The sequence below is a fragment of the Amblyraja radiata genome, chromosome 41 (genome assembly GCF_010909765.2).
Source record: "Amblyraja radiata isolate CabotCenter1 chromosome 41, sAmbRad1.1.pri, whole genome shotgun sequence".
Taxonomy (NCBI): domain Eukaryota; kingdom Metazoa; phylum Chordata; class Chondrichthyes; order Rajiformes; family Rajidae; genus Amblyraja; species Amblyraja radiata.
Window position 1 is genome coordinate 10,690,134 of NC_045996.1, and position 20,978 is coordinate 10,711,111.

Below are 20,978 nucleotides of genomic sequence, written 5' to 3' on the forward strand. Positions count from 1 at the left end.
AGAAGGAAAGGGTGATGTTTCGGGTCGAGACCCTTCTTCAGACTGATAAGGTATTAAGAACACGTGCTAGGCCAAGCCACGTGTGACTGTGATGTTCCTTAGTACCCATCCAGTGAACACCACTTTAGCCTGACATCCCAGGTTTCCAAATCTACCTAACACCGCACCCTGGACTCGAACCATCTCTCCCGATGCTTTCCTGCAAGCAGACAGCTGTGTTGAAGATAAAATGCCCACTGAGATCACAGGACCTGCATCAGCCGGGAAGATAAGTGATAACCCCTGCTCGAGCAGTAGCGGCGATTAACGAGATCTCATTGGCGCATCTGGTAGTAGAATTCAGTCCTGGCCTCGGGAGCTGTCTGTGTGGAGTTCTCATGTTCTCCCTGTTGGAACCAATCCCCCAGTTCTCTCCTATTTCCCGCAGACACGCGGGTAGATAGGTTACATGGTCACTGCCATTCATATGTAGGCGTGTGGTAAAACCTGGTGGGAGCTGATGAGAACATGCGGAGAATAAAACGAGATTCATGTAGTGTTAGTGCAACTGGGTGGTTGATGTCTGGTGTGGACTCTCTGGGTCAAAAGGCCTGTTTACATGCTGTATGATTCTATGGTACCTGTATACACAGGACAGTGAAGGTTCAACAACTTTCCCAGCTCTCCTTAGTAAAAGAACCAGAAGAGAGGAATAGCCAAACTAATTTGGAAATCCAACCAAGGACAAAGACAAGAGGATTTTTTACACAGAGGGTAGTGAGTGGCTGGAACTGCCAGAGCTGGTGGAAACAGATGGATATTGGCATTTAAAAGACTTTTGGATAGGGAATGGATGGACATGGATTATGTGTTGATAGATAAGAGTTGGTTCTGGTGTGTTTGACACAGACATTGTGGGCTGGAGAATCTTTTCCTATGCTGTACTGTTCTATGCTCTACATTCCTTGTCCAAATGCAGCAAACGGGATGTGGAGTCTTGGTACTTTGCGGCACTGGACATTGTGCCTTCCCCCACAGTGGTATCCATTGTGGGGGGATGATTTTTTTGTCTGTAAGGTAATCCTGTTAGTCTTTGTCCAAGATGGCTGCCGTGAAGAGAGAGTGGACGCTGGCGCGCTTTAGCTGCCGCTGCTCTCTCTTCACATTTTTGATTTTTGTTTTTGGACTGAATTCTGTTTTTAATTTGTGTTTCTGTGATGTCTTTATTATTTATTTTATTCTGATTATATGTTTATATTCCTGTTAACCTATGTAAGGTGTCCTTGAGATGTCTGAAAGGCGCCCAATAAATAAAATTTATTATTATTATTATTAGACCTTAAAACACACCATTTGTACCAAGTCTTCCCACCTTCTTGCAGTTTGTGACATTTAAGAGACTTGTAGACAGGCACGTGGATATGCAGGGAATGGAAGGATATGGATTACAAGTAGGCACATGGGATTAGTTTACTTGGCATCATGTTTAGCACAAACATTGAGGGCTGAAGGGCCTAATCTTGTGCTGTAGTATTCTATGTTCAATGTGTTACTCTCTGGGAAGATTGCAAGTGCAGGACCTGGTAGGTTTGATGTGTGCAGGGACTGGTGGAAGTCATAATATTGATGAGGGGTTTAAAGAAGTTTGGAGCCGGGTTGGGGATGGACAAAAGGGAAGACCTCAAGGTGAATGAATGCCTCAGAGTGTTGTGGGGCTGGGAGGGGTTACATTTTGGGAGTGATAAATCCCAGGAGGTGTTTGAACAGGGGGGGAGGGGCAGGAAATTCTAAAAGTAAATGTGTTGGGGGTATAGGTTCTCCAAGCACATGAATGAATTGGACTTGTCATCACTTGTGAAATCCAAGTTCAAGTTCAAGTGAGTTTATTCTCATGTGTCCCTGTGTAGGACAATGAAATTCTCGCTTTGCTTCAGCACACAGAACATAGTAGGCATTTACTACAAAACAGATAAGTGTGTCCATATACCATAATATAAATATATACACACATGAATAAATAAAGAAAAGGTTTCAGACTCTTGAAACACATGGCAGTAGTCCAGTCCAAAATCAGAAGGCAAATTAACACTATAGAGACACGCAGCTCAATAACAGGCCCTTTGGCCCACCACATCAATGCCAACCTTTTATTGCCCATCTACACTCTTCCCATTTACCTGCATTTGGACCGTATCCTATGTTGGTAATATTCCTCAACAAAGTTAGGAGTCAAAACCCAATGCATTCAAATAAAGTTCGACACAAGGCCAGACACTGTTATCAGGCAATTGAACCATCCTATCAACAACTGGAGAGCAGTGCTGAGCTACTATTTACCTCATTGGAGACCCTTGGACTATCTTTAATCGGACTTTATCTTACACTCAGTTATTCCCTTTGTCCTGTATCTGTACACTGTGGATGGCTCAATTGTAAACATGTATAGTCTTTCCGCTAACTGGTTAGCACGCAACAAAAGCTTTTCACTGTAGCTCAGTACACGTAACAATAAACAAAACTAAACTCTTTATTTTCTCTGTGAAGCGGCCTTTTCACGGGGCGACTTGACGCAAGAGTTAACCGGAGTTTAACATCGTGGGAACCTCGTGCGATAACAGTGCGGCATTCGTGGACCACCGTGGACCACCGTAGCGCTAACGGCAGGTCATCGTGTAACTTGGTCACTCGGGAGAAAATTCAAGAAAGTTTGAATTTCTCCAAGAGTGACTTGTACACTTGTGGTTGAGTATTGCAACATTATATGAACGTAGTGGCCAGTGCGATATCCGTAATAACTCTTGCGGGTACCGTGGGAACTCCTGCGAACGGTGAACCCGGAAGCTGGACAGAGGTAACAGAAGGTGAGTAAAAATTATCTTATGTGGGATTGAATTTAAAAAATAAATAAAAATAAAGATTTGCATCCGCATATGGTCATCAACTTATTCATGATTTATGTTAATGAGATTCAAGAAAATAACTATAATCTTTAAAAGGGACTTTACTGAAAGGTTACGCATTTTTATGGTCCGTGAGAAAATTTTCACATGTACTTCTTTGAGAGATACAGGTCGGAGTCCTCGGGTCCAGGGGTCCGGAATGCTACCAATCAATGTTGTACAGAGACCCGTGTAAGGAGTGAACTGCACATGCTGGTTTAAACCGAAGACAGACACAAAAAGCTGGAGTAACTCAGCGAGTCAAGCAGCATCTCTGGAGAAAAAAAGCTGATGTTTCGGGACGAGACACATCTTCAGACTCAATTCCGATTAGGCTGTCTGAAGAAGGGTTCCGGTGTTGGGGGAGTCCAGAACCAGGGTCCCAGTTTTACAGTCTACCGTGGGAACTCTTTAACTCAGTAAAGTAAAGTAGCCTTTATTGTCATATCAGCGCACAGGCAGCAGTTGACTGTTGCTCTATTCAGTTTCCCAGGGGGTCGGGACGGGACTGGAGTTGGGAGAGAAAGGTGGGGGAGTCGAGGGAGAGGAGGGGGAGACAGATGGGGGTGTCTTCATTTACTGACGGCGGGTGTCTGTCACTGAAACAGGCAGGTGAGATTTCACATCCACCTTGTGTGTGCCTCTCTCTCTCTCTCCCTCCCTCTTGAGAGTCTTTAAAACTCTTCTTCAAAGAGCTGTGGAAGCAGATTCTTTGAATATGTTTAAGACAGAGGTTGAGAGGATCTTGAGGATTGAGGTGTGGAAGGTCACCGTGAGTGGGCAAGGATGTGGGGTTGAAGTTACGAGCAGGTTGGCATTGATCTAATTTAGAGATGGGGCAGCAAGGGGCCCAATGGCCTACTAATTTGGATGCCAGACCATCTGGGCCTCCTGTGTGCGTACTCCTGCTGTGTGAGGAGGCAGCCTGTGCAAATTTGCAACCAAACTCCCACCGTTAGCAGAGGCAGTGCTGAAGACGAGTGATGGGTCTGGTTACCTCAGTCTCTGCCCTTCCACAATGGGCTTGGGCTCGGCAAGTATACAGTGTGATACCCACGTCTGGTTCTTTGAAGGTGATGGCATTCACATGAACATCTCCGGAAACCCCCAGGGTGTCGACACGCATCATGGGCAACCTGTGTCTGTACTCCAGGAAATGCTGCCCGTCCACAGAGACCTGTGGAAGAAGAGAACATCCGTGTTACTTAGAAGAAAGCCAGACTCTGCCTGTACTGCCGGGATTAACTCACAGCCTTGGACTGACGGGAGTCAGAAGGGAGTGGTAGCCCAGGCTTACAGCCAGTGTGGAGAAGAAGCGCTAACTTCACTGCTCCGGCCTGGTGTCCCGTCAGTCCATGGCTGTAGATTAACCCGACGGGACAGGCAGAGTTGAGCTGGAGTTAGCGTTGCTTCTCCGTGCTGGCCGTGTGTATGGAGCGCTGCTCCAGTATGACTCCCGACGTCTCTAACCGCCCCCGGACGAGGGAGAGGCACTCGGTAGGGACGGGGATGGTCCAGTGGCGGTTCGGCAACACTTGCGGAGACCCGGGCTCGATCCTGGCTGCGGTCCCGGATGAGGTGCAGGTCTGTATGCACGCTGTGGCACGGTTGCCAAGAGTGTTTATCGCGAGTGACCTATGACCTGGGCATGCACAGTCAGAATACCGAACTCGCTTATTGATACATGGTGTGAAAGATACATCTTCTAGATGCGCTGGGACGCATCCTCAGTGATGTGACCTGGGGTCATCGGGTGTTTCGGGTCTCACAACATCAGACACCCTCGCCCTGGCGACCCAGCCGGGGTTGATCAAGCCCCGACTTGCGTCCCAGCAGCAACTGCCCACGGATCAGCCCTCTTAATCCAAAGCCACCTAGTGGCTTTCTCTGCGGCTTCGCTTGCGGATTGAATGGCCCTCTTCTTTGCCAGCCCCGTAATGCCCAACTGGTTGAGGACTTTGCAGAGTGAGTGTCCTGTAAAGCCTCTACAGCCCACCTCTATGGGCTCATAGTATGTCTCCCAGCCACTGTCCTGGCACATCTCCACCAGTTCCTGGTACTTTGCGCGTTTCCTCTCCTTAGCCTCTTCAATACGCTCTTCCCAGGGCACTGTCAGCTCCAGAACGATCAGCTATTTTGTCACTTTGGAGGTGATGATGATGTCTGGCCAGAGTGATGTTGCTGTGATGTGCTGTGGAAATTTCAGCTGTTTGCCCAGATCGACGTGCAGCTGCCAGTCAGTGGCTGTGTAGAGGAGGCCCGTCCTTGTTTTTGGTTGTAGTCGGGGCTTCTCTCCAGCTTTGACAAAAGTGATTGATTTCTTTGGGGCAGGGTGGTGTTTGCTGTTACCGATGGCAGTGGCTGTGCTCTCAGCCACCACCTTGAGCACCTGGTCATGGCGCCACCGATAGCGACCTTCTCCAAGAGACTTTGGGCAGCTGCCGAGGAGATGTTCTAATGATCCTCTTCCAGGGCAAAGTGGGCAGGAAGGTGTCTCGCTCTTGCCCCAGACATGGAGGTTTTCTGGGCTTGGTAGGGCATCGTAGACAGCGTGAACAAGGAACCGGACGCGCTGGAAGCCTGCCTGCATGATGTTTGACCAGGTAATCCTGTGCTGCGGTATGCTCCCCCACCTTGTCCACGCTCCCTGCTGCCTGAGCCCCACCGTCCTGCTCACATGCTCTTCCTCCACACCTGCTCGGACCTCTTCCTGGATTAGATGGTGTCTCTCCTTGCCCCGGGCCTTGTCTTAGGGAGTATCCCAAACCCGCTTTGCCAGTTGCCATGACTCCCACCAATATCTTTTGCCTTAGGCGTGACTCTGCCACCTCCACTGCTTTCTCCACCCTCCATTTCCTCCCTGTTCTCAGCTCAATGCCAGCCGATGACACCTTCTGGTCACTGGAGTCCCTGTACTGCAGAGCTTCTCTTGTTCGCGCCACCATGAACTCTTCCGTGAGGCCACTGAATGGGAGCTGCAAGATGTTACTGGTCCCATACAGTGCAGCACTGTTGAGGCTGCGGAGAAGGCCAAGCCACCTGTGGAGAAAGCCGCTGATCCTCCTTTTGAGGGACTCAACTGTGGTCAATGGAACAATGGAAATAAGTGTAAGAAATATCTCTAAACAAATTATATTAATGAGGGTTTGCCCAGAGAGCTTGCGTAGACCCAAGGGGCTGAATGGCCTATTTTTCATCTGTAAGTATGGTATCGAGTAGGAGCTGGAGGAGCTGATCATGGACTTTAGGAGGGCACATCATCCGAGGACGTACACTCCATTGAGGATAAATGGGGATCCTGTGGATAGGGTGAGCTGTTTTAAATATCTGGGAGTCCACATCTCCGAGGATATGACATGGGCATCACACGCCTCAGCACTCGTGAGTAAGGCAAGGCAGCGCCTTTACCACCTCAGGCAATTGAGAAAACTCAGAGTGTCTCCGAGGATCCTCCAGTGCTTCTACGCAGCGGCGGTGGAAAGCATCTTGTCCGGGAACATTACCATCTGGTTTGGGAATTGCTCTGCCAAGGACAAGAAGGCTCTGCAGACAGTAGTGCGTTCGGCCGAACGCACTATGGGAACTTCACTTGCCCCCCTGCAGGAACTATACATCAGGAGGTGCAACTCCAGAGCCAACAATATCATGAGAGACCCCTTCCACCCCTGCAACGGACTGTTCCAGCTGCTACGGTCAGGCAAACGCCTCCGTTGCCATGCGGTGAGAACAGAGAGGTTGAGAAGGAGTTTCTTCCCAGAGGCCATTCGGACTGTAAACGCCTATTTCACCAGGGACTAACTCTACTGAACGTTTTTCCTTCCATTATTTATTATGTAAAGGTATATATGTGTTATGATTGTGTTTATAGTTTGTTTGGTTGTTTGTCTTTTTGCACAAAAGTCCGCGAGCATTGCCACTTTCATTTCACTGCACATCTCGTATGTGTATGTGACAAATAAACTTGACTTGACTTGACTTGAGTTATAAAGTCATATAGCAAGGTAAAATGCCCTTTGGCCCAACTTGGCAAAGATGCCCATCAACATTAGCCCCGTGTTGATGGTGATGATCTAAATGTTCAAACGTACTGAGGTCCCATGTTATTTTAGCTGCTCCACCTATTGTACTTGTGTTTGGCATAATTGTATTCATGTGTAGTATTATCGAATTTGATGGAACAACACACAAACAAAACATTTTCACTGTATCTCTGTGCATGTGACGATAATAATAAAACTAAACTTAATCCATTGGCCCGCTCTAGGTTACAGTTTTTCAGGCCAAGGTTAGGGTGCGACTATAACTGTGGAGCCAGCTTACATACCTGGAAATGATCATTGCATGTTTTAATGATGAGTTCAAAGTATGATCTGGCTTTGACGGGAACCTGGTGCTTTATCTCTTCAGTTCCCCAATTGGCATTCTCCAGCGTGTTGCAGACCACGGTGGATTGATCGTAACGCATGTTGAAGTGAAAAGCAATGTCCGAATGTTTGGAGTTGCTGCACACAAAGTCCACTTCGAATCTGCAAAGCAAAGTTCAATCAATCAGCTTCTCTGAGACGCTCATAACTCCCACACAGCTTTGGTCACCAGCAATAGCTCTGGCTGGGATGTGGAACTGTTTCCCAAAGGCAGACTGCCATTTGAAGAATGTACCTATATCTAATACAGTTATTGAAGGGAGGTCATTTGGAAGCTTCCCTTTCAGGGGCAGCACAGGTGGCGCAGCGGTAGAGTTGCTGCCTTACAGCGCCGGATACCTGGATTAGATCCTGACTACGGGTGCTGGCTGTACGGAGTTTGCATGTTCTCCCTGTGTCCAGCGTGGGTTTCTCCGAGATCTTTGGTTTCCTCCCACTCTCCAGGTTTGTAGGTTAATTTGCCTGATATAAATGTGAATTGTCCCTAGTGTGTGTAGGATAGTGCTAATGTGCGTGGATCCCTGGTCGGTGCCGACACGGTGGGCCGAAGGTTTCCATGCTGTACTTTGGATCCGAATTTGTACAAACAGGTACTTTGGATCCGTCTTCGCTAAGGAGGACACAAACAATCTCCCTGATGTACTAGTGGCCAGGGGATCTGGGGTGATGGAGGAACTGAAAGAAATGCATATTAGACAGGAAATGGTGTTGGGTAGACTGATGGGACTGAAGACTGATAAATCCCCAAGGCCTGATGGTCTGCATCCCAAGGTACTTAAGGAGGTAACACTGGAAATCGTGGACGCATTGGTGATCATTTTCCAATGTTCTATAAATTCAGGATCAGTTCCTGTCGATTGGAGGGTAGCTAATTTTATCCTACTTTTTTTAAATGGCGGGAGAGAGAAAACAGGGAATTTTACTTCGGAGTCACGTGAGTGACTAGGTGAAGAACCCGCTCAGCGCGCAGGCGCGGCATTACGCCAGCAGTGCAACAGCGGCAGCAGCGGGAGTTAGGCGCTCCCGCTACAGAATGAAACGGACCGTCAGGTGAGTACCCTGAGGTCGGGTTTCTTTTACAGGGGAGCCTTTTTCTGCTTGTGTTTTACAGGCAGAGAAAAAGGCTCTGGAACAAAACTGTCCCCCGTTCGAAGAGGAACGTTTTCCGTCGGGGAGGGGGGCAGCAACAGGCGGTAGGAGCATTTACCCGGTGTTCCGCTATTCCCTGACACCGTGCCGAGCCCAGCCCGCTAGCACCTGAGCAGTGGGCTGGATGCATAGCCACCCAAAGAGGCATCCGGCAGGTGTTCCCGATTTCGGACGGGACGTCTCTCCACCCGCACGGGGGGAGAGAGAGCCGCCTGAGCCGCTGGAGCGGCTCTCGGAGCAGGTGCCTGCGAGACGCGCTGCTTGAGGGGCGCTCTCGCATCTACAAGGCACAAAAGCTCGAGAAGAAGGCGGTAGGAACAATTACCGGGCGCTCCGCTATCCCCATCACCGCGCCGAGCCCAGTCCCGCTAGTGCCTGAACTGCGGGCTGGATGTCTAGCCATCCGAACAGGCATCCGGCCGGTGGCGTCCGATTCGTCGGACGGGGACATGTCTCCACCTAAATGGAGGAGAGACAGCCGCCTGAGCTGCATCCAACAGCTATTGGAGCAGCTCCAGCGAGATGCGCAGAAAGAGCGCTCTCGCGGAGGGAGGTCAGGCACCCCCTCCACAGTGTTCTGTACACTGCCCTCTGCTCCCTCATTACTGGAGGCTAGCATTGGTGACCAGGGCTGGGCTGGTCTGCAACAGGGGTTGGTGGACGAGATCGGGAGTATGCAGGAGGTGCAGGAGCAGGAAGAGCTGCTGGGTGTGGTGGACCGCTATGTAGCAACCCCACGTGCTGGAAGACCGCTGGAACCGAAATTAGCGGCCAGCATTAATCAGCTTTCAAATAAGCCCTTGCAGGAGAAGGTGCTCTCTGAGGCGTTGGATCTCTACAAAACACCAGAGAACTGTGAGGCCCTCAGAGAGCTGACTGTAAACAGACAAATCTGGGGGCACGTGGGGGCACACATGCTCAACTATGAAGTTAAGCTACAGCGGATCCTAAGGCTCCTGACGTCAGCCATCACAGCCTTTGCTCGTTCTGTGGAAGACACGGAGATGGATACCTGCCAGCAGGATGTACTGGCATTGATGTGCAACACGCAGTACGAAATTAACAACTTCCGGCGGGAAATCATAAGACCTGCCCTCAATCCCAAATTTGCTGGGTTGTATAAAACCCCAGCCGCAGAGACGGACGCTCTGTTATTCGGGACAGACCTCAACAAAAAGTTGAGGGACATGGAAGAACATTCAACCTCATGAGGGCAGGCCCCGGGACGAGCAAACCAAGACTTACAATACCCAAGCGGCAGCACCCCACGGCATCCACCAGTCGATGTCCTCAATATGGGACTGGTGAAAGCTCAAGGACCGCATTTTATCCCCAAAGATCTTTTTAGATCAGGGCCCAGAGCGGACCCCATGGAACATGCGCCAACCCCCAACATCGCCAACACGTCAGACAAGCAAAATCTTCAGGAACACAAGGAAACAGAAGAAACGACAATAACCCTGGAGGTAGGTGGGTCTGGTTCCTGCCAGCATATAGAGAGTAAGGGTGCTTTACTAACAGGGGGGTGATTACACTTGTTCAAAACAGCATGGGATAATGTCACGAGTGACAAGTATATACTCAACAGCATTAGTGGATATAAAATACAATTCATGTCAGAAAAATCGCGGTCAGTTCAACATTGGCCCCAAAGGGTATTTCTCCCTCCGTCAAAGAGAAACGTGAGGGACAAGCTGAACTGGTGAGACTTATCACAAAGGGGGTCATCGAAAAGACCAAACATGAACCTTTGGAATTTGTATCGAATATATTCACTAAAACCAAAAAAGATGGTGGTTGTCGCATCATCATTGACTTAACATCACTAAACAAATTTGTTAAGTATATACATTTCAAAATTGAGACATTTGTTACTGCCAAACAACTGATTTCCAAAGGACACCTCATGGCAAGCATTGATCTTAAAGATGCTTACTATCTAGTACTCATATACAAGGATCATCGCAGATACCTAAAATTTATCTGGATGGTACAAAGCATTGCCCTATGGGCTAACTTCAGCCCCAAGATTATTCACCAAAATATTGAACCCAGCCATGGCAATACTAAGAAAACAAAAACATATTGTCATGGCATATCTGGATGATATTCTGATAGTAGGGAAAACGATGGAATTGGCTGTGGCAGCAGTATCAGCTACAAAACAGCTCCTCGAAACTCTGGGGTTCGTCCTACATCCAGATAAATCTAAGTTGAAGCCATCCACTATCATGGACTACCTGGGCTTCACAATTAACTCAGTCCATATGACTGTTACCTTGCCAAAGGCAAAAATGGTTGAATTAGCACAATCATGCAACAATTTAATGGTCAACGAGCGACCAACTATTCGACAAGTAGCAAGAGTAATTGGGGAAATGGTAGCAGCATTTCCGGCTACACAATTCGGACCTTTGCACTATCAAAAATTTACAGAGAGCAAAGGTACAGGCAATAAAACGACATACAGGTCACTATGATCGTGTCATGAAATTACCCACTGAAGCAATATCAGAGCTACAGTGGTGGGCAGAAAACATTTGGCATAGTTTCAGCCCTATCTTCATCACTAACCCTACTTTAGTTATTCAAACAGATGCCAGTGCTCAAGGCTGGGGAGCGACTAACTCCATATCCAGCTCAGGTGGTAGATGGACTAACCTAGAGTCATCATTACTACTTACACTGGGCATTAACTATCTAGAGATGTTGGGCGCCTTTTATGGTTTAAAAGCATATGTATCTAATATGCAGCACTTGCATGTTCGGTTACAAATTGATAAATACTACGGTGATGGCTTATATTAACCATATGGGTGGCATAAAATCATCATGCGACAAATTGGTCAACATGATTTGGCAATGGTGTGTCGAAAGACATATTTGGCTATCAGCTATTTACCTACCAGGTAAGCTAAACACCCATGCCATGAGAAAATTAAACGCCTGGGTTGCAAGCTTGAACAGACCTTACCTGGAACTGGGATTGTCCAAACAAACCATCACCACCATGTCGGCATCCCTTCGAACATCCACCAAGAGGCAGTACTTAACCAGCATCAAAAAAGGGAGAAGTACTGCCAGGAAACAGGGACAACATACACAACAGCCACAGCCACCAACATACTGGAGTTCCTGGCCTATCTACACCACGATGTAGGGATCAGCTACAGTGCCATCAACACAGCGACGAGTGCTCTTTCTGCTTATCTCAAACCAGCGCCAGGACAACAGGCGATGGGATCCCATCCACTGGTGGTAAAACTGATGAAGGCCATTTACAATATCAAGCCCTAAGCCCAGGTATACCCATATTTGGGATATCAGTGTGGTCCTGACATATCTCAGGGAATGGCCACCAGCCAGATCCCTCGGCCTCGAGCAAGCTACACTAAAGACGCTCATGTTGATGGCACTTGTATCCGCTCAGAGGGTCCAGTCACTACACCTATTGCGACTGGACAACATGGTCACAGCTCCAGACCAGATCTGTCGTTATCCAGCGACTGATCAAACAGAGCAGACCAGGAACACCTAATCCAGTCGTGGAATTCCGGGCTTACCCACCAGAACCACGGTTATGTGCCATGACCCACCTACTATCCTACATAGACACAACCAAAATATTCGAGGGAGATGAAAAGCCTTGTGGGTCAGTCATAAAAACCTTATGGTCGGGTGACGAACCAAACCATTGTGAGATGGCTCAAGCAGGTGCTAGAAACTGCTGGGATAAACACTAACATGTACAAATTTTATTCCACCAGGGCAGCATCCATGTCGACGGCTAAAGAATGGACATGCCTATAGACAACATCCTGGCTACAGCAGGATGGTGGGGGGGAAAAGACCGTTCAGAAATTTTATAATAAGCCGTTGGCAAAACCTGGTTTATTTGCAGTAAAGATTTATGATTTACGAACTGCAAACGATGAGGGATTACGTGCCCTCCGCTCCCACCCTCATTATATGGATCAAAATAATAAATTGATGTCTCCTTATCTTTACTATGTTTACTTCAAATAACTGTGTCTATCTGTGATTCCACACCGCTGCTTGGAAGTATGCCGCGCCTGCGCACTGAGCGGGTTCTTCACGTAATCCCTCATCGTAACTCCTCATAAAATACAGATCAAACTTCAAACTGGTAAGTTCTCGTTTAATCTTACTATTATAGACCAGTTAGCCTGACATCGGGGGTAGGGAAGATGCTGGAGTCAATTATAAAAGATGAAATAGCGGCATATTTGGATAGCAGTAGCAGGATGACTAATCTTCTGGAATTTTTTGAGGATGTAACTAGGAAAATGGACAAGGGAGAGCCAGTGGATGTAGTGTACCTGGACTTTCAGAAAGCATTTAATAAGGTCCCACATAGGAGATTAGTGGGCAAAATTAGAGCACATGGTATTGGGGGTTGGGTGCTGATATGGACAGAAAATTGGTTGGCAGACAGGAAACAAAGAGTAGGGATTAACGGGCCCCTTTCAGAATGGGAGGAAGTGACTACTGGGGTACCGCAAGGTTCGGTGCTGGGACCACAGCTATTTACAATATATATTAGTGATCTAGATGAAGGGATTAAAGGTAACATTAGCAAATTAGCAGATGATACAAAGCTAGGTGGCAGTGTGAACTGTGAAGAGGATGCTATGAGGATGCAGGGTGACTTGGACAGGTTAGGTGAGTGTTGAGTATAGGAGCAAAAAGGTCCTTCTGCAGTTGTACGGGGCCCTAGTGAGACCACACGTGGAGTATTGTGTGCAGTTTCTGGCTCCAAATTTGAGGAAGGACATTCTTGCTATTGAGGGAGTGCAGCGTAGGTTCACCAGGTTACTTCCCGGGATGACGGGACTGTCATATGTTGATAGAATGGAGATGCTGGGCTTTATTCTGGAATTTAGAAGGATGAGAGGAAATCTTATTGAAACATATAAGATTATTAAGGGTTTGGATAGGCAGGAAACATGTTCCCGTTGTTGGGGGTGCCCAGAACCAGGGGCCACAGTTTAAGAATAAGAGGTAAGCCATTTAGAATGGAGATTGAGAAAAACATTTTCACACAGAGAGTTGTGAGTCTGTGGAATTCTCTGCCTCAGAAGGCGGTCTAGGCCGGTTCTCTGGATCCTTTCATGAGAGAGTTAGATAAAGCTCTTAAAGATAGTGGAGTCAGGGGATATGGGGAGATGGCACGAATGGGGTACTGATTGTGGATGATCAGCCATGATCACATTGAATGGTGGTGTTGGCTCGAAGGGCCGAATGGCCTGCTCCAGCACCTATTGTCTATTATATATTGTCTATTATCTATTGTCTATTGTATCTCTAAACTATAAACTAAACCTGTATCTACCTGTCAGTTAAAATGACACAAAGTAATGGAGTAACAGCGGGTCAGGCAGCTTCTCTGGAGAACATGGCTTAGTGATATTTTGGGTCAAGACCATTCTACAGACTGATTGTGTGTGTGGGGGAGGGGGAAGAAAGCTCGGAGTGAGAAAGGCCAGGATATAGCGTGGCAGGTAATAGGTGAACACAGGTGAAGGAGGGTATTAATAGACTGATTGTTCCATAAAGACCAAAGATGAGAAAAAAGGATGGTGTGAAACAAGAGGATTGAAGAGTTGCGAATTGTGAAGCCAGAGGAAGGAATATAGGTGGAGGGGGAGTGGTGGGAAGAAATAGGCGCACGTCAGCTTGGAGAAAATGGATACGGTGCTGTTGCTCCTTTAGCAAAGAAGATGTCAAATGGTGTGGGAGGTGTCAAAGCTCGGGAAACTAGAAAAATGTAATATAGAATCCTTCCAGGAATGTTGGTGGGAGAAGGTGTCACACTCTTTACCAAACTGCTAACTATGTTACCTCACAGCTTTTTCTGGCACTTGTCCTTGAATTATCACCACCTTCCCATCCTGAAGTCTGCCCGATATTCTCCCAATAAAGGGGATTATCTGAAAGAGGAACAAATATACTTAGAATAATAAAAGTCTCATTTTATCCCAAAGAGTCAGTGTTTACAGAAGCATTTCTCAACCTTTTTACCCTTGCGGAACCCCTGAAATAATTTTCATGTCTCAGGGAACCTGGGCCCGCCGCCATTTTGAAATCGCCATTTTGACACGCGTCACAATGGCGATCCCTGGCATCACAACGGGGATTCATCAGCCACGCCTGCGTAGTTGGGGGAGGGTTGCTGGGTTGGGATCGGCATTTTAACATCCAGCGTTCTGTATAGGTGATTGCTACTGGGGGAATATTGTGTTGGGGGAGGGGGACCCATCGGGTCCACGCTTGGTCTAGTTCAGGGGTGTCAAACTCATTTTCGGTCACTGGCTGGATTGGGCAAAATGCGACTTCATGCTGGGCCGGATCAGTTGCGCACGCATGAACGCATGCTCCCACAGCTTTCGTTGCCTCCTCTATTCTCTCTACACCAATGACGGCACCTCCACAGACTCCTCTGCCGAGCTTCTCAAGTTTGCAGACGACACAACCCTGATTGGACTGATCCAGGATGGGGAGGAATTTGCCTACAGACAGGAAGTGTCACAGCTGGCGTCCTAGTGCCATCGCAACAACCTAGAGCTCAGTGCTCTTAAGACAGTGGAATTGATTGCAGACTTTAGGAGAGCTCCCCCTCCCCTCACCCCACTCACCATCAACAACACCACAGTCACATCTGTGGAGTCTTTTAAGTTCTTGGAACCATCATCTCCAAGGACCTTAAGTGGGGGGCTACTATCGACTCCACAGTCAAAAATGCACAACAGAGGATGTACTTCCTACGGCAGCTGAGGAAGTACAATCTGCCACAGGCAATGATGATCAATTTCTATATGGGCATCGTAGAGTCTGTCCTCACCTTCTCCATCATGGTTTGTTTGGCAGAGTCAGGGGATATGGGGAGAAGGCAGGAACGGGGTACTGATTGTGGATGATCAGCCATGATCACATTGAATGGCGGTGCAGGCTCGAAGGGCCGAATGGCCTACTCCTGCACCTATTGTCTATTAGCAGACACAAATGTAAACCTAACAAAACAAATTGTTGTTTCTCGGAGGGTCCTGACCCCTATGTAAAAAAGGTTGCCAACCCCTGGACTAAACGGAACCCTTGATCCTGTCCCACCAGCCTTTGCATTCATTGATATTTTATTCACAATATTAGGATTTGCTGAATACCAAAGATCATAGCATTTTGTGTCTACCTTTGATTTAAACCAGCATTTGTAGTTCTTTCCCGCACAATCTAATAAGTTGTATGGTGGCTGAATAAAATCAGCCTTAAGTTATACATCAATTGTTAATCTAGCTCAAAACAAATTTTTGTTTGTTGAATACTTCATTTAGATAACCCCACTATTACAGACAGATCTCATTCCACTCTCTGGCTATTGGGAAGACCTGCACCCACTCACCTCTGCATTGTCGTTTCTTGAAGAGGTTTTAACATTTTCCTTTGAAGGGTGCATACAAGCAGTTGTGAACAATGGGATTCGATGAATTATAAAGTGCAAGTTTAATACAAAAATCAATTCAAACACAGGACATGAGCCATTTAAAATATATTTTTAAACTTTCTTTTTAAAAGAAAATGAACAAAATGATGAATTTGGTAGATGAGCTACATCACACACACAAACTGTTCCCACGCAACGCTGATTACATTGCGTGAGGCATAACTGAAGTCGGGTCGGGTTACTGAAATGGCGGAAGTTACGCTCCGTTGCGTACTACACGTCAGTCCATTGGATTTCGCAGGAGTGAACCATCTTGCTCCGCTCTATGATCTTTGGTTGGCAACCCTACTCGAGTTCCAGCACATGGCAGCCCAACCGCACAGGCAAATGGCTCCTTCCTCATTAACTGCTGTCCCCTTTGGTGCTGTTTTACTCACCACAGTTCCATAGGAAGATTGCATATCATCCTCTCACACTCCCCAGCCTCTATCACTTGCCCCAATCCTTCTCACTCTCCCAATTTCTCCCACTCACTCTCATACTCCCCAGACCCTCCTATTCTCCCCAGTCCATTTCCCAAACCCTCTCATGCTTCCTCACATTTCTCTCACTCTCCCCACTCCCTCTCAATCTTCCCCAGCTTTCTCTGTTCCTCACTCCCTTAATTTGTTCCCCCTTACCTCATTTCTCACATCCTATGTTCCTCTCACACTCTTCCCCCTCACTATCTTTCACTCTCTCAATCCCTCTTACTTTCCCTCCCTCCCTCGCTCCTACTCCCTGCGTTCCCCAGCTCTCCCACACTTCTCCAATAACCCAGAACCTCATCCAAACCCTCATCCCCATTTGAGCCTTTGACTCAATATCCTAAAAAGTGGGAGAAACAATGAAATAATCATCGCGGACATTGTCAGGGAAAACAACCAATGAACAAAACAACGACAGGGTCCGACAGGGTGGGATTGCTGTTTCATACCGGGTTATAGATGGGCAGCTGTTTCATCATCTTGCTGGCTCTCGTCTTCCTTCTTTCTGCTCTGGGGACTCCGGGACACGGATTGAATTTATGAGTATTGTGTAGTATCTCTTATATAGTACAGCAGGAGATAAACGTGGGGTGGGAACATCCCCGGAACTAACATGTTAATTTCCTCCAGTACTATATGTTTTGCTTAAAGTTCAACCTCTGCAGTTGAATGGAAATTTTTTATGGCATATACAATCTATTCGTGGAAGTCAGAGATTATTTGAAAATGATTCCAAAGAACTTGTTTTGTTCTCATTATCATCTGTGCCACTCAGATCTTATTTTTTCAGCACGCCTTATATTCTTAACTTCTACAAAGTTTTATGGATGCTCCATGTAAAAGCAAACTATTGGGTTGAGGTTTCATCCTCACCTTGGATGCCTTCTGTGTGGAGTTTGCACATTCTCCCAGTGCCCACATGGGTTTTCTCCGAGTGCTCTGGTTTCCACCCACATCCTAAAGATGTGCAATATTGAAGGTTGATTGCCTGCTGTAAATTGCCCCTAGTGTGTTGAAGGTGGACAAATCATCCTCTACGATAATCCTCAATACTGGTGCTCGGCAAGGGTGCGTTCTCAGCTCCCTTCTCTCAATGCCTGCAAGACAAAGGAGTTAGTGACAGACTTCAGGAAACAAAGTGGTACGCATGCCCCGGTATAGGCAAGGCAAGGCAAGGCAAGGCAACTTTATTTATATAGCACATTTCATACACGAGGCAGACTCAAAGTGCTTCACATAAAAACATGTCATACAATAAATGAAATAATAAAATGAAATAAAATAGAAAAACTAAAAGAAAAGAAAAACAAAATTAAAAATGCATTATAAAAAGTGCAAAAGTTAAAAGTGCAATGTAGTTAAGATTTAGCTGAAAGCTAAAGTAAACATAAAAGTTTTCAGTCTTGTTTTAAAAGTGGTCAAAGTTGAGGCAAGTCTTAAATCTTCAGGAAGTTTATTCCAGCTATTTGTTGCATAGTAACTAAATCCTGCTTTCCCATGTTTTGTATTTACTCTGGGAATCATTAGCAGATTGGTTTCAGAAGATCTTAGCGGTCTAGAAGGCTTATATAGTGGAAGCATGTCAGTGATATACTTTGGCCCTAAACCATGTAGTGATTTATAGGTGAGCAGCAGGATTTTAAAATCAATTCTCTGACATACAGGGAGCCAATGTAAGGATTTAAGAATTGGTGTAATATGCTCAAATTTTTTGGTCTTTGTCAGAACTCTAGCAACAGCGTTCTGAACAAGCTGTAGCTGCCTGACAGTTTTTTTTGGAAGACCTGCAAGGAGACCGTTGCAATAATGTAGCCTACTATTAATAAAGGCATGTACAAGTTTTTCTAAGTCTTGAGCTGACATGAGTCCTCTTAATCTTGCTATGTTTTTGAGGTGATAGGCCGATTTTGTTACTGATTTGATGTGACTGTCGAAATTTAAATCTGAATCCATAATGACCCCAAGATTTCTGGCTTTGTTTGAAGTTTTCAGGGACAGAGAGTGAAGGTGTTGGGTTACTTTAAGCCTTTCTTTTTTAGCACCAAAAAACAATTATCTCCGTTTTGTCCTTATTTAATTGGAGAAAATTTTGGCACATCCAGTCTTTGACTTGCTCAATGCACTGGCACAACAGATCTATGGGGCGATAATCATTTGGTGATAGCGCTACATAGATTTGAGTGTCATCGGCATAGCAGTGGTGGTCAATATTATTATATCGCATGATTTGCCCTAGTGGGAGCATGTAGATGTTGAATAAAGAGGGCCCTAAGATCGAACCTTGCGGTACTCCACACGTCACGTTGGTTGGTTCTGATACAAAGTCTCCAATGGAAACAAAATAGTTCCTATCTTGTAAATATGACCTGAACCAACTTAACACTGTGCCTGAGAGCCCCACCCATTTTTCCAACCTGTCCAAAAGTATTGAGTGATCAACAGTGTCGAATGCAGCACTGAGATCTAATAGCATTAATATTGAAACTTTGCCAGAGTCTGTGTTAAGACGGATGTCGTTTACAACTTTAATAAGAGCGGTCTCGGTGCTAATAAGAGGTCGAAATCCTGACTGGAAGTTGTCGTAGCAGCCAGTTGAAGCCAAGAATTGATTAAGTTGCTGGAGGACAACTTTCTCAATGATTTTGCTTATGAAAGATAGGTTTGAAATTGGTCTATAGTTGTTAATAATAGAGGCATCTAGGCTCCGCTTTTTTAAAAGAGGTTTAATAACTGCAGTTTTCAAGGCCTTTGGGAAATTGCCTGATTGAAGAGAGCTGTTAACTATTTGCAGTATGTCTATTGCTAGGCAGTCAAAAACATTCTTAAAGAAGTTGGTAGGTAAAGCATCAAGGCAGCAGGTGGATGGCCTTAGTTATGTCACCGTTTCCGCAAGAGTTTTAGAGTCTATGACATTAAAGCATGTCATCATTGCCACGTTACCTTTGCCTAAACAGGGTGGTGATCCAACATTTTTGTTTGAAGCGGTGATATTGATGGCACGTCTGATGCCTTCAATTTTATCTGTATAGAATAATGCAAACTCATTGCATTTCTGCGTGGAATGGAGTTCAGGTGGTAATTGTGTTGGGGGGTTGGTCAGTCTGTCAACAGTTGCAAATAGGGTTTTTGCCTTATTAGTGTTGTTGTTAATGATATTGGAGAAAAATGTTTCTCTAGCACTTTTCAAGTCTAAATTGTAGGCACGGAGGCTCTCTTTATAGATGTCATGGTGAATATGAAGTTTTGTTTTCCGCCAGATGCGCTCAGCTTTCCGGCATTCTCTTTTCTGGGCTGTTACAAAAGCAGCTTTTCTCCAGGGTGCCTTTTGCTTACCAGAAATCGTTTTAACCGTAACAGGTGCAATGACATCTATAACTTTCACAATTTTGGAGTTAAAGTTATCTACAAGATCATCAGCAGAACATGGGTTTAGAGGTGGTAAGAGGGAGATGGCATTTTTAAAGAGTACATTAGAATGTTCATTTATATACCGTTTTTTGACAGTATTTGATTTTGTCTGTATGTCGGAAATAAAAGATATATTAAAGAAAACACAGAAGTATACATTCACAGCTCCTAAATAGAGGTGGTTGAAAACTTCAACACACAACTTTTCACACAGAGAGTGGTGAATCTCTGGAATTCTCTGCCACAGAAGGTAGTTGAGGCCAGTTCATTGGCTATATATAAGAGGGAGTTAGATGTGGCCCTTGTGGCTAAACGGATCAGGGGGTATGGAGAGAAGGCAGGTACGGGATACTGAGTTGGATGATCAGCCATGATCATATTGAATGGCGGTGCAGGCTCGAAGGGCCGAATGGCCTACTCCTGCACCTATTTTCTATGTTTCTATGTTTCTAAGTTAAAACACATAAACACCTCTACTTCCTCATAAGGCTTAGGAGGTTAGGTGTGTACCCAACACCTCTCATCAATGTCTACAGATGTGCTGTCTAAAGCATTTTATTGGGATGTATGGTTTGGGAATGGGACCGCAAAAAAATTGCAGAGAATTGTGGACGCAGCCCAGACCATCAACCAAACCAACCTCCCTTCCATTGACTCCATCTACACTTCACACTGCCTCGGCAAGGCCAGCATCGTAATCAAGGACGAGTCTCAACCATTCCCTTTACTCCCCTCTCCCATCAGGCAAGAGGTACAGATGTGTGAAAACGCACACCTCCAGATTCAGGGACAGTTTCTTCCCAGATGTTATCAGGCAACTGAACCATCCGATCAACAACTAGAAGCGGTCCTTAGCTACCACCTACCTCATTGGAGATCCTCGGACTATCTTAAACGTCAATCCCTTTATCATGTATCTGTACATTGTGGACGGCTTGATTGCAATCATGTATAGTCTTTCATGTAGGAAGGAACTGCAGATGCTGGTTTAAACCAAAAATAGATACAAAATGCTGGAGTAACTCAGCGTCTCTGGAGAGAAGGAAAGGGTGCCGTTTCAGGACGAGACCCTTCCTCAGACTTAGATGTGTTG

General features: G+C 46.1%; 1 protein-coding gene across 1 annotated transcript in view; it reads right to left on the bottom strand.

Annotated features, from left to right (window-relative positions):
* Positions 1-16,987, bottom strand: part of LOC116967734 (galectin-8-like) — a 26,025-nt gene extending 9,038 nt beyond the window's left edge. The window contains exons 1-4 of the mRNA XM_033014341.1: positions 16,927-16,987; positions 14,354-14,442; positions 7,243-7,444; positions 3,916-4,095 (exon numbers count right to left, since the gene is read on the bottom strand). Of these exons, the coding sequence (XP_032870232.1) occupies positions 3,916-4,095; positions 7,243-7,444; positions 14,354-14,442; positions 16,927-16,956 (501 nt within the window). The 5' untranslated portion in view covers positions 16,957-16,987. The remainder of the gene's footprint in view (positions 1-3,915; positions 4,096-7,242; positions 7,445-14,353; positions 14,443-16,926) is intronic.
* Between the last annotated feature and the right edge of the window lie 3,991 nt (positions 16,988-20,978).